This window comes from Mus caroli, unplaced genomic scaffold (assembly GCF_978045245.1).
Source record: "Mus caroli unplaced genomic scaffold, Mus_caroli_1 scaffold_20, whole genome shotgun sequence".
Lineage (NCBI taxonomy): Eukaryota > Metazoa > Chordata > Mammalia > Rodentia > Muridae > Mus > Mus caroli.
Window position 1 is genome coordinate 55,155,213 of NW_028227275.1, and position 13,685 is coordinate 55,168,897.

The 13,685-nt window shown below is 56.4% G+C and overlaps 1 protein-coding gene across 22 annotated transcripts in view; it reads right to left on the reverse strand.

Annotated features, from left to right (window-relative positions):
• The window catches only part of Nrxn2 (neurexin 2), a 116,738-nt gene that overhangs the window by 15,037 nt on the left and 88,016 nt on the right, over positions 1 to 13,685 (reverse strand). For 15 of the 22 annotated variants that reach the window (XM_085834065.1, XM_085834059.1, XM_085834058.1 and 12 more), the window contains 3 exons: positions 7,435 to 7,606; positions 3,528 to 3,617; positions 120 to 445 (listed from right to left, as the gene is read on the reverse strand). In XM_085834065.1, coding sequence (XP_085690191.1) covers positions 120 to 445; positions 3,528 to 3,617; positions 7,435 to 7,606 — 588 coding nt within the window. The remainder of the gene's footprint in view (positions 1 to 119; positions 446 to 3,527; positions 3,618 to 7,434; positions 7,607 to 13,685) is intronic. The other 7 variants (XM_085834074.1, XM_085834066.1, XM_085834071.1 and 4 more) reach the window with 1 other exon arrangement.

Genomic DNA, 13,685 nt, shown 5'->3' on the forward strand with positions numbered 1-13,685 from the left:
GAAGGCCTCCTTGTCCTAAACCATCACTGTGACCACTAGGTGAGAAATTGCTATCTCCAGAACCAACCATCCTAACCCCAACACCCCTTGGACCTTCCCAGACCCAGGAGGGGTCTCACCTGGGTGGTGCTGTCCCTCATTGTGGGGGAACGGCCCCGGCGAGTAGTGGTGGTGGCCATGGTGGTGGTGGTCTCCATGATGGTGGTAGCCATGTCGGCCAGCAGAGTGGTGGCAGTGGTCTCAGCACTGAGCAGCACGGACGGCCCCTCCCCTACTAGCCGTAGGTGGCCTTCAGTCCGCACATTGGGGTCGCTCTCGGCGGCCAGCGCCAGTACCTTGAGCCCATTGTAGTAGAGGCCGGACACCTGGCCCTGGAAGGGGCGGCCCTGATCCCGGCCCCCTATCTTGATGGCAGCCTGGCTGTTGAAGATGGTCAGCTGGCGTCCTGAGGGTTGGGGATGGGGTGAGGGGGAAGACAGGGGAGAGGCAGGCAGTCCAGGGAGGCCAGGAAGAAGGGATGGAGAGTGGAGAGAAGAGGGGGAGGAGTGTGGGAGCCAGGAGGAAGCCAGCACATGGGTGGGGAAAGGAATGAGGAAGAGGCAGACAACCAAGGGAAAGTCATTGTTAACCAGAACCCCTAGCCCGGCCTTGTGGGACCCCCCACAGGAGAGGGTCGCCAGGGCACACATGAGTCGGGAAAGGGAGCCTGGTCACCCCCTATCCCCACCATGCACATGCCTCTCCATCTACACCCATACCCCACTGATCCCACTCCGGGGCTATCATCCCCGAGTCCTTATCCTTCAGTTCCACCCCCATCTTCTCTCTCTATTCTCCCAAGCATCCCACCCAATGTCCAGCCTCAAGCCATGGTATCCCCCCAAAGCAGTAGGCAGTGGCAGCAGTGACAGAGACTGGAGGGTGTCCTGCCAGGCCAAGGTGGAGTTTGTGAGTGTGAGCAGAGGAAGCAGCAAGATGTGGGACAGATTGTGTGGGTCTGCTCCAGGCTGGCCCCGCCCATTAGCACCGGGTGATGGCTGGCCAGGCTGCTTAGCTCCTACTGCCCAGCCACTGCCTTGGGAACAGGCCCCAGTGAGCTGAACTCTTCCCCCAAGATGGACGTGCAAGCCCAGATATGGAAAATGTTAAAGGGACCTTGCTTCGCTCACTGACAGCCAAAATCATTGCTCCAGCTCCAGTCTGGCTCTGCGCGTGGCAGTGTTAGACACCTCTGATGAGCCCCATGTGGGGCTCGGCTGCTTGCTTTGGTTTTAGTCGACCTGGGGGTCAGTTTAACCCTCTGAGTTTGTTGGTTTTGGTTTGGTCTGGTCTTTTTTTTTTTTTTTTTTTTTTTTTTTTAGAAAAGACATTTATTATGTTTAAGTTTAGATTTAGCTTTGGTTTTGATGTTATTGGGGAGGGGGCCGATGGAATATGACTTTGCCCCACTCTCCCACGGACCTTTAGCTGCTTTCATTTAAGGCCTGGCTTAGCCCTTGTTAGCTTCTGGTTAGTGCCTCGTTAGAGATCTGGTTTAAAGTTAGGATCTTGGGAGTCCTGCCCCACAAACCTGGGCTGAGATAGTCCAACTTGTGACACATACCCTCTCTAGAAACCACAGGCTCTCAGGACCCCCCAAACACCTATCCAGCCAAAGTCGGGTCACTAGTGCCTCTCCTCGGGCTCCGTACTCAGACGCTCCTCCCCCAAGACCCTCCTACTTCCGGCTGAAATAAAGATGTCCCTTCTGTGTTTTCTCATTTAAGGCCGGGCTCAGCCCACAAAGGTGGAAGGCTGCTTCATAAAAATTATAAGAAAAACCAAGGCGAGAAGGGTCAGATGAGTTCTCCACTAAGCAGATTCCCTTCTCAGAGCCTTACAAAACTACTGTAATGTGGGCTTCCGAAAGGAGGAGGCCTGCTCCATTCCAAGCCCACCTGGCTACAGGTCTCTTTATTGTGAGGCGCCCACTGGAACTGCTGCTCCAGGCATGTTTTGGAAGTACAACATGGAGCCATTCCATTGACATTTATTGAGCACCTACTGTATCCCAGCAACTTACAATAAAACATCGCTCCAGGGACACCCAGCCCTGCCCTAGGAACTCGCCTGTTCCTATTCCTCCCATGGTGCACTTGGAGAGGGCGGAGCAAAAACCAAGGAGGGAGCGTGGCTCACGGGGTCAGACCGGGCCAGACCCGGGCCAAAGGCCACACCAAGGGTGACCTCCTCCTCCTGCTCTTCAGGAAGTTCAACCTGCCATTTTCTAGAAGAGTAGATACAAGCTTAAGGAGAAGTATGGCTGCCACAGAGAAAGGCAAGGAGTTCTTCCCTTCCTCAGCCCCTAGATTATCTTCTCTGAACAGCACTCCCAACCTACCCTGGGAAGGGGGTGGGGAGTATCACAAGTTGTCCCATCCTCAGCCCAGGCTCCTCCCTCAGCCTCTCTGATTTTAGGAGGGGAGGGTGGGTAAAAGAGAGGAAGCCATGGCCTCTGTGGCCCCTGCCCCCGCCTGCCATTAACACCTCAAAGGGTTAAAGTTCACCCCCGCTGGAGAGAGCGGCCCAGTGTGGCTGGGGGCTGCAGGTTTTAGCGATGTCTGTTACAGTCCCTTTAACTTTTTTGTCCTGCTGTGAGTTTATGACATCTGGTTATCAGCGTGTTTAGGCCCCTGGGTGCAGGGGCTGAAGGTTACATTGGGGGATTTAGTCGGGGGTGGGGGGGGGAAGCCCCGTGGACATTTAATGCACAGTTATCAGCTGGTTACGTGGGCTTTAGTGCTTCTGCTCCCCACTAGAGTTTAGCCTTAGAGGTACAGAGCTTGACCCTCCTCCAACGGGAATGACATGGCTGTGCCCTTGGCCCCCAACTTCTGGTGACAAGGACCCTTCTCCCTCTCACACAGCAGTACCACCTCACTTGCCCATAAGGGCCTCTGGGGGACCTGCTCTGTCTTCCTCATCAGACCAGCAGGCAGAGACCTCTATGAATCCCTAAGAGGGCACCACCTTCCCTTCCTCCCTTGGTCCGGTCAGCCACCAGCCTGCACTACTTCTAGGGGGCCTGAGCCCAAGCAGAGCCTGTGGGGTCTTTCAGTAAGATCTGAGGCTCCAGCTCTCCCTCTCGCCTCCTGGGCCCTTCTGAGCCCTTCCTCACTGGCTCTGCCCTCCTTCCTTCCTCCCTTCCCACACCTTCCTACCTCCAGGTGCCCTGTGGCCCTTTACTAAAAACCCCTGAGGTGAACTCTGCCAGAGAGCCCCGACTTCTAGCCTGTGTTCCCCTCCTACTGCAGAAGTCTGAGCACAAGCTGAGGGTGCCTCCATCTTCAGGCACTGAGGATCACTCTAGGAAGACACCAGGCTTTCTCTTCCCTATTCCCAGCCTCCGCCCAGAGACAAACGGCCTGAACGCAGGGGGCAGAAGGGAGCATCCTGCCCTGATGTGGGGGAGAGGGCTCTGCACCTTTAAGATAGTGTTTTTAAAGTTAGTTAGTTAGTTAATTAATTAATTAATTCTGGTTAATTACCTTTGTCGAGCAGCCACTCATCTACTACTCGACCAAGCCGGTAGGGGATTCTCTGTCTAGCAATCGCCAGGCGCTCGTTATCAAAGTTTCCTTGGAAAAGTTTAGAAAGACAGTAGGTTTCTCAGGCAGCGCAGTCCACAGGCTTTAGAAAGTAATTATGCAGTTCTCAGGAGACCCCAGCAAGCAGCCACATTCAACAGAAAGAAGGGAGGCAGGGACAGAAGGCTGGGCCCCTCCTCTCTCGGGGGGCCCCCTCCCTAGGCTCCATCCAGAGCCGGCCCCACCCTTGGGGGTGAGAGTAACCCAAAGGAGAGGGAAAATCAAGAAAAGGGAAGGGAGGTGTAGAGAAGAAAAAAAAATAAAAATAAGAAACCAACAGCTGGAAGTTCAGAGATTAAACAGGTTTTTCTAGTCAAGCTGTTGAGGCTGGGACCCACTTCCTTCACCATCCCAAAGAGGGGTGGTGGGGGCGGGGCGGGGCATTTAGCGGGTTTATGTTAGGGGGCTGTCCAGCTGGTTACTGCGTTTAGAGGGTGGTTTAGAAGTGGGAGGGACGGGTTAAGCGAGATTTATTCGGCATTTAAGGGGGTGGCCGGCACACTCATGTCACAGAGCTTGAAACCATTTCTCAAGGTCATTGTCAACTCCCATCATCTTCTGGACTCAGTCCCAGCCGTCTCCTCCACAGACTCCCTCTTCCCTCCACAGCCCTGGCCCACCATAGCCTTCCACCTGGGCCTCTGCTCCCTCACCCTACCCCTCCTCACTGCAGAGCTGCTTCTGCCTGCTCCCCTGGTCCCTGTGCCCTCAGGCAATGGGGTGAGAGAGTCATAGGGAGAGGGGGGCTAGGTGTTTAAACATTCTGCTACTCTCAGTTCACCTGCCCAGAGACCGAGCCTGGGTCAGTCTGTGCACGCCTCCCGTGAACCTTCAGGAACACCTCCATGAATACTTCTCCTACATTCATGTGTGAATGAATGCAATCGCTAAGGACTCATGAGTCCATGAGACGGCCTTCTCTACAGACCCAGGACCTCGCTGCTGGTGTCCCTGACAACCACTGATCCTCACCCAGACCCTACCCCTTTCTTCACAGCCCTCTCATCCTATCTCCTGCGGGTAACCTTGGCCCTCCTCTGATCCTGGCTGTGCCCTAGCCTTTGCCTTGCCTGCCTTCTCCGTCTCAGACTTCAAGATGCTCAGGCCCTCTGGGCGACACCAGCTTCTGCTCCTCTCTGTCCTTAGAACCCAGCCCTGGCCCCACTCTTTCCCTCATCTGCAGACCCTGCCCGCTCCTCAGCCCTTCTCCTTCAGACAGTTTTCTTTCCCCCGTTTTAGCTCCACCCTTCTTCTCCATCCTAGGCTTCCAATCTGGATACCCACCTGTTCTCTCCACGCTCAAGCTCCAACCCCTGAGACAAGAAAGGAGTGTGTGTGTGTGTGTGTGTGTGTGTGTGTGTGTGTGTGTGTGTGTGCGCGCGCTGTGGAGAAGTACATGCACATCCATGCAGAAAGTGTCTTTGGGTGTTTCTCTGTGAACTGTGGGTGCTCCTAACCTACCACAGTGGACAGGGACATTATTTCCTTTGTAAACATGGCCACTCTGTTCATTGAAACCACTCATGCTGGGGTAGGAGTGGTCCTCCTGTCTACACCACATGGCTACACACTAGCCTAACCAAGACAGGCCTATGCCTGCTTATGAATGGCTCTTAGGACAATATATGCCTGTGCTCATATGGACATGCAGGACACCTAAGCACTTTGAGGCAATGACACTCTGCCTTCCCTATTGATTCGGAGGCTGGATGACCTGACGTGGGTCACGTGGCCTGTCAGTAGCGATCCAGGATTAAGTATCAGGTCCCACCGAGTGGGAACCCATAGGCAGTATCTCTGTGTTCTTTAAGAGTCAGGAGGGAGGCCAGGTGCGGTGATGCACACCTTTAACACTAGCACTCTAAAGGCAGACACCTGTCAGTTCAAGGCCAGCCTAGACTACATAGCAAGTGCTAAGCCAGCCAGGGCTACAGGGTAAGACCCTATCTCAAACAAATGAGCAAACCAAGCATGATAGAAGTGGGTCCGTTCACACTGCTGCAGTGATCTGTGGTACTGCACAGGAGCCACCCCCACAGTGCACAACACCCAGACTTAGCTGGGTGTGCTGGTGCACCCCCTTAATCCCAGCATTTGGGAGGCAGAGGCAAGTGGATCTCTGGGAGTTTGAGGCCAGCCTCGTCTATAGAATGAGTTCTAGGACAGCTAGAACTATGTAGAGAGAGCCTGCCCTACCTCCAACACCCCAAAATTTAAAAATACCCAGGTTTACAGGCAAGAGATGCCAGACAGCCTTTCTCTCTACCTACCCAGGGGTCCTGGCTGAGGATAGCAGACACCATGCCTTCCTCCTAGCCTCTGCCCTGATGATGTGAGCGTTTGAGCATCAGGTCTGACTGGGCATGGAGAACTCTTCACACCCTGTCCAGCACAGGCCAAAGTCCCCATTACTACAAAGAATGTACCCGTTCCTCCAAGACAGAGGGAACCCTGATACCCAAGGCTGTCAGGTCTGCTTGTGCGTAGGAGTAAAGGGAGCACAGACAGGCCTGTGCAGGAGAGGGGCGTGTCTGACCCCTTATGCCCAGGGCTCTGGGGTAGACCAGCATCCCTCACAGTTTTCTTGTGGCTCCATTTGACCTTCGGTGTGTCCGGTGTGATCTTGGTGTCAGGCTGGCCTTAAGGTATGTCAGCCTCTGTTTATTAGGAAAATGTGGGAAGCTCTTTTCTCAAGGATTGCCCGCAGCCATTCGGGCTTAAGCCTCCATGACAGTGAGTGATCCCCAAGGGTTTGCAGGACAGAGTGTGTGCTCTGTCACTCTGGCTAGGAGCAGTGGAGGTCACAGGTGGTCATCCTGCTGCTGTGACAGGCACCAGGCACCTGCAGCTGTGACCCCTGCCCTTCTCCCTGCACTGTCTCTCCCTCCCTCCCTCCCTCTCTCTTGCAGGGCTCTGTCCACCTCTCCTCTCCCTAGCAGAGTCTGTGTCAGAGGCTCCGCATCTCTGTGCATCAATCCTGGAGCTGCCTCCATCTCTGCAGATGTCTCTGTGACTATTTCCAGAACCTTCCATCACTCCCCCTCTGGCTTCCTCTCACTAGGTTCCCTCCTGAGCTTCCTTCCTTCCTTTTTTTTTCCCCAAGAGCCTCATCCTCCTCCCTCCCCTGGGTTCCCAAGACCTTGGTTTGCCCTTGACCACCACAGCTGTAGCCCTAGGAACTAAGGCTCTCTGTGTCCTCAGCTCTGGGTTCTCAGGCCAAGCTCTGGTCCCGGTACCTTGTACGCTGCTTGTGAGGGCAACTGAAGGTGTCTGACCCTCCTTCGCACACTTGTCCTGTCTCTCTCCTTTCCACCATGTCTCTTACTGGGATCCTGTCTGTGTGCATCTCAAAGCTATTTTCTCTAGCATCTACAGGGGCTAATATGGGTCCTTGACTTTGGGTCTTTGGCTGTTATTTTTCTCAGCCTCCCGCCCAGATGGCTTGTGCACAGGTCTCACCATGTCCACCCTGTCCCTCCTTTGTAAGTCCACCCTTTCCTCTATGCTTTCAGATACTCCTACAGTTCTACACTTCTTCATCCTCTTTGTCCATCCTCAAACTGGCTTCTGGCTTTGCCACTTCATCCACCAAATAATACTGTCCCTTCATCATGGTCCTAACTTTTCCTTAGCCACACCCCCCCACCTGGGTTCCATCCAGTCTTTTCCATAGCCACACCCTTTCCCACAGTCCAAAGCCTCTCCACTTAGCCACGCCCCACAGCATTCCAAAATCCTGAGGCTGCCAGGCCCCACCCACCCTGTCCCACCTCGTCCTGTGCCTCCTCTGTGGACCTGTGTCACCTACCTGCCGGGTACCTCTCGTTGACTGGCCAGCTGTCCACTTGCAAGGTGGCATTGCCACCACTTCGAGTAAAGCGCACCACGTGATATTTGCCGTCGCTCACGATGGCGTTGGGCTCATCAATTGTAATGTCGTCCGTGCCCACATTAAAAATCACCCCAACAGTGCCCTGGTCCTGGGGACAGGGAGATGGGGGTCAGCAATGGGGAGGAGGCAAGTATCCCTGTCAGACTCAGTCTGCGGTCCCCAAAATCCTCCCTCCACAGCCTTTCACAGATTTTGTAAGACACCTCCTCAGGGCTCAACTACCCAAGGCGGTGGGCAGGTTTGCCCCCAGCATATGCAGGCAGTGAGTACCCTGGAGGCTTATCAATGGGGACACCACTTAGGGCTGCAGATCCAGAGAGGGAGATCTTTCACTAGCTGTGTCTGTCTCTTGCCATCAGGTTCCTAGAGAATATTTCAAAATATTTGGGCTAAGCAAGGATGTAGCAGCTTCTCTAAGAGATCAAAGTAGGAAAGTTCACAGCCTCAGAAACCCGTCTGACCCACCAGACTCCAGCCTGGTCCCAATCCCCAGGTCTGTACAGCTTCTCAAGCCTGACCTCTGTAGCTACAGTGTCATGGGGTTGTCTGGACCCTGCCTGACCTCTACAGTTACAGTGTCATGGGGTAGCCTGGACCCTGCCTGACCTCTGCAGCTACAGTGTCAGGGGATAGCCTGGACCCTGCCTGACCTCTACAGTTACAGTGTCAGGGGGTAGCCTGGACCCTGCCTGACCGCTGCAGCTACAGTGTCAGGGGGTAGCCTGGACCCTGCCTGACCACTGCAGCTACAGTGTCATGGGGTAGCCAGGACCCTGCCTGACCTCTGCAGTTATAGTGTCAGTGGGTAGCCTGGACCCTGCCTGATTTCTGCAGCTACAGTGTCAGTGGGTAGCCTAAACCCTGCCTGACCTCTGCAGCTACAGTGTCATGGGGTAGCCTGGACCCTACCTGACCTCCGCAGTTACACTGTCATGGGGTAGCCTGAACCTGCCTGACCTCTGCAGCTACAGTGTCAGGGGTAGCCTGGACCCTGCCTGACCGCTGCAGCTACAGTGTCATGGGGTAGCCTGGACCCTGCCTGACCTCTGCAGCTATAGTGTCAGGGGTAGCCTGGACCCTGCCTGACCTCTGCAGCTACAGTGTCATGGGGTAGCCTGGACCCTGCCTGACCTCTGCAGCTATAGTGTCAGGGGTAGCCCGGACCCTGCCTGACCTCTGCAGCTACAGTGTCAAGGGGTAGCCTGGACCCTGCCTGACCTCTGCAGCTACAGTGTCAGGGGGTAGCCTGGACCCTGCCTGACCTCTGCAGCTACAGTGTCAGGGGGTAGCCTGGACCCTGCCTGACCTCTGCAGCTATAGTGTCAGGGGGTAGCCTGGACCCTGCCTGACCTCTGCAGCTACAGTGTCAGGGTTAGCCTGGACCCTGCCTGACCTCTGCAGCTATAGTGTCAGGGGAAGCCGGGACCCTGTCTGACCTCTGCAGCTACAGTGTCAGGGGGTAGCCTGACCCTGCCTGACCTCTGCAGCTACAGTGTCAGGGGGTAGCCTGGACCCTGCCTCATTTCTGCAGCTACAGTGTCATGGGGTAGCCTGGACCCTGCCTGACCTCTGCAGCTACAGTGTCATGGGGTAGCCTGGACCCTGCCTGACCTCCGCAGTTACACTGTCATGGGGTAGCCTGGACTCTGCCTGACCTCTGCAGCTACAGTGTCATGGGGTAGCCTGGACCCTGCCTCATTTCTGCAGCTACAGTGTCATGGGGTAGCCTGGACCCTGCCTGACCTCTGCAGCTACAGTGTCATGGGGTAGCCTGGACCCTGCCTGACCTCCGCAGTTACACTGTCATGGGGTAGCCTGAACCTGCCTGACCTCTGCAGCTACAGTGTCATGGGGTAGCCTGAACCTGCCTGACCTCTGCAGCTACAGTGTCAGGGGTAGCCTGGACCCTGCCTGACCTCTGCAGCTACAGTCTCAAGGGGTAGCCTGGACCCTGCCTGACCTCCGCAGTTACACTGTCATGGGGTAGACTGGACTCTGCCTGACCTCTGCAGCTACAGTTTCAGGGGGTAGCCTGGACCCTGCCTGACCTCCGCAGTTACACTGTCATGGGGTAGCCTGAACCTACCTGACCTCTGCAGCTACAGTGTCAGGGGGTAGCCTGGACCCTGCCTGACCTCTGCAGCTATAGTGTCATGGGGTAGCCTGGACCCTGCCTGACCTCTGCAGCTATAGTGTCAGGGGTAGCCTGGACCCTGCCTGACCTCTGCAGCTACAGTGTCAGGGGGTAGCCTGGACCCTGCCTGACCTCTGCAGCTACAGTGTCAGGGGGTAGCCTGGACCCTGCCTGACCTCTGCAGCTACAGTGTCAGGGGGTAGCCTGGACACTGCCTGACCTCTGCAGCTACAGTGTCAGGGGGTAGCCTGGACCCTGCCTGACCTCTGCAGCTACAGTGTCAGGGGGTAGCCTGGACCCTGCCTGACCTCTGCAGCTATAGTGTCAGGGGTAGCCTGGACCCTGCCTGACCTCTGCAGCTACAGTGTCAGGGGGTAGCCTGGACCCTGCCTGACCTCTGCAGCTACAGTGTCATGGGGTAGCCTGGACCCTGCCTGACCTCTGAGGCTATAGTGTCAGGGGTAGCCTGGACCCTGCCTGATTTCTGCAGCTACAGTGTCAGGGGGTAGCCTGGACCCTGCCTCATTTCTGCGGCTACAGTGTCATGGGGTAGCCTGGACCCTGCCTGACCTCTGCAGCTACAGTGTCAGGGGGTAGCCTGGACCCTGCCTGACCTCTGGAGCTACAGTGTCAGGGGGTAGCCTGGACCCTGCCTGACCTCTGCAGCTACAGTGTCAGGGGTAGCCTGAACCTGCCTGACCTCTGCAGCTACAGTGTCATGGGGTAGCCTGGACCCTGCCTGACCTCCGCAGTTACACTGTCATGGGGTTGCCTGGACTCTGCCTGACCTCTGCAGCTACAGTTTCAGGGGGTAGCCTGGACCCTGCCTGACCTCCGCAGTTACACTGTCATGGGGTAGCCTGAACCTGCCTGACCTCTGCAGCTACAGTGTCATGGGGTAGCCTGAACCTGCCTGACCTCTGCAGCTACAGTGTCAGGGGTAGCCTGGACCCTGCCTGACCTCTGCAGCTACAGTATCATGGGGTAGCCTGGACCATGCCTGACCTCCGCAGTTACACTGTCATGGGGTAGCCTGGACTCTGCCTGACCTCTGCAGCTACAGTTTCAGGGGGTAGCCTGGACCCTGCTTGACCTCCGCAGTTACACTGTCATGGGGTAGCCTGAACCTGCCTGACCTCTGCAGCTACAGTGTCATGGTGTAGCCTGAACCTGCCTGACCTCTGCAGCTACAGTGTCAGGGGTAGCCTGGACCCTGCCTGACCTCTGCAGCTATAGTGTCAGGGGGTAGCCTGGACCCTGCCTGACCTCTGCAGCTACAGTGTCAGGGTTAGCCTGGACCCTGCCTGACCTCTGCAGCTATAGTGTCAGGGGAAGCCGGGACCCTGTCTGACCTCTGCAGCTACAGTGTCAGGGGGTAGCCTGACCCTGCCTGACCTCTGCAGCTACAGTGTCAGGGGGTAGCCTGGACCCTGCCTCATTTCTGCAGCTACAGTGTCATGGGGTAGCCTGGACCCTGCCTGACCTCTGCAGCTACAGTGTCATGGGGTAGCCTGGACCCTGCCTGACCTCCGCAGTTACACTGTCATGGGGTAGCCTGAACCTGCCTGACCTCTGCAGCTACAGTGTCAGGGGTAGCCTGGACCCTGCCTGACCTCTGCAGCTATAGTGTCAGGGGTAGCCTGGACCCTGTCTGACCTCTGCAGCTACAGTGTCATGGGGTAGCCTGGACCCTGCCTGACCTCTGCAGCTACAGTTTCAGGGGGTAGCCTGGACCCTGCCTGACCTCCGCAGTTACACTGTCATGGGGTAGCCTGAACCTGCCTGACCTCTGCAGCTACAGTGTCATGGGGTAGCCTGGACCCTGCCTGACCTCTGCAACTACAGTGTCATGGGGTAGCCTGAACCTGCCTGACCTCTGCAGCTACAGTGTCATGGGGTAGCCTGAACCTGCCTGACCTCTGCAGCTACAGTGTCAGGGGTAGCCTGGATCCTGCCTGACCTCTGCAGCTACAGTGTCAGGGGGTAGCCTGGACCCTGCCTGACCTCTGCAGCTATAGTGTCAGGGGTAGCCTGGACCCTGCCTGACCTCTGCAGCTACAGTGTCATGGGGTAGCCTGGACCCTGCCTGACCTCTGCAGCTACAGTGTCAGGGGGTAGCCTGGACCCTGCCTGACCTCTGCAGCTACAGTGTCAGGGGGTAGCCTGGACCCTGCCTGACCTCTGCAGCTATAGTGTCAGGGGTAGCCTGGACCCTGCCTGACCTCTGCAGCTACAGTGTCAGGGGGTAGCCTGGACCCTGCCTGACCTCTGCAACTACAGTGTCATGGGGTAGCCTGGACCTTGCCTGACCTCTGCAGCTACAGTGTCATGGGGTAGCCTGGACCCTGCCTGACCTCTGCAGCTACAGTGTCAGGGGGAATCCTGGACCCAGGAAGGGTAGGAAGTGATGGGCAAGCAAAAGAACAGGGCTGTAGAGCCATGCCAGCTTTATTAAGGGAGTAGGATCTTGGGGTCTTGGGATGGGATGGGATTGGAGATTTGAGGGGGCAAAAAGATGGCGGCAGTAAAGACCTGTGGGAAGAAAGCCAAGAGCCTGCACCCTTAGGACCCAGGCCCACAGGGAAGCCTGAAAAGGCCACTTGAGGTCCAACCATAAACACTGTGGCCCTCAGTGCTGGAGTGAGAGGAGGAGCTTTGCTGAGATCTCAGAACAGGCACAGGGACCCTGAGGTGTCACATCTTACCCAGGAAGAAAGTACGGCTGGGGATGAAGTACCACCTCAATCTGAGCACCCGAGAGGACCCAGCAGGAGTCCCACCTGGCCTCCCTGCAAACAGTGCCCTTGTTCTTGTCCCTTTGCCCACTCGTCTGGGGAGACACTCTTTCAAAGACCTGAGGGGCACGGCATGCAAGTTGCTAAGGCAACCCTGCCTTCAGGACCAGCCTGCCTCACCAAGCCAGGGGAAGGCCCACTAAACCCAAAGCTAAGCCCCAGTTCTGCTCCCCTGCGTCTCCCAGCAGTCATCACACACAGCAAGAGTCAGCCTGGCCCCTCCCACACAGGGCAGACACAGGGATCCTTGGGACCCCTGGATCACTCTCAGAGACCCTGCCTAGCTCACAAAACCACACACTGAAATACTCCCAGTCCAGCCTGAGAGAGAAAAACCCTTTGGTCGTTAGCCACATTGAAAGAAACCTCAAAGGCCTGGCAATGGGGGGTGGAGATGGGGGGCGCAGGGAGATGAGGGGTGGGTTGTGAAGCAGGACATGCAGCCATGTTCCCCAAGGCCTGTGGATCCCCAAGGATCTGTGGGATCCAGTACTCCCCATCCCAAGATCCTGCACAAGCCACACACACCTGTCTGCAGACTCTGTCATCCACCCCCAAGGAGGTACAGCAAGGAAACTGAGGCCGCCTTGCCTAACCGTCTTAGCGAGCCCCACCCATGCACCACCCACGGACTGACAACATCCCCAGGGAGACGATCATCTGCTCTCACACAGGCAAGGAACAGCCAAGCCTCCTGGTTACTATTGTTAGTAACCATACCACCCAGAATAGTATCAGCCCCTTGGATGTCTCTGAGGGTTTCTCCCCCTCACAGGGCTCCACCGGGGCAGGGACAATGGTCAAGGGCACTGGCGGGATGGGAACTGGACCGGCAGAGGATGGGCCAGGGGAGCTGGAAGGCAGGACACCTGGGTTTCCTAGGAGGCAGCCAAGCTTGGAGCTGTGCACTCCGGGGGAGAGGCAGCTCCCCAGAGCTGCTCCTGATGTGAAGTCAGTTGTCACTTCTGTTAAAGTCATTAATTCCTAATTCCCCAATTACCTCATTAGGCGGCGGTGGGGAGAACGCGGCCGCTCCTACAGCAAATAATTATGGGAGTCAAAATTAATTTGGCAAAGTGGAGCGACGCTTTATTAGAAACGTCAAATTGCTTTTCTCTTATTTTGCTGCCGCCTCCCCACTCTCTGAGAACTGCTAACCATGCTGTGGTGGGAGCTGATGTGTCACTGGGGGAGGAGGGGACTTGGGGGCTGCCCCCAAGGGGCTGTGAGCCCATCTG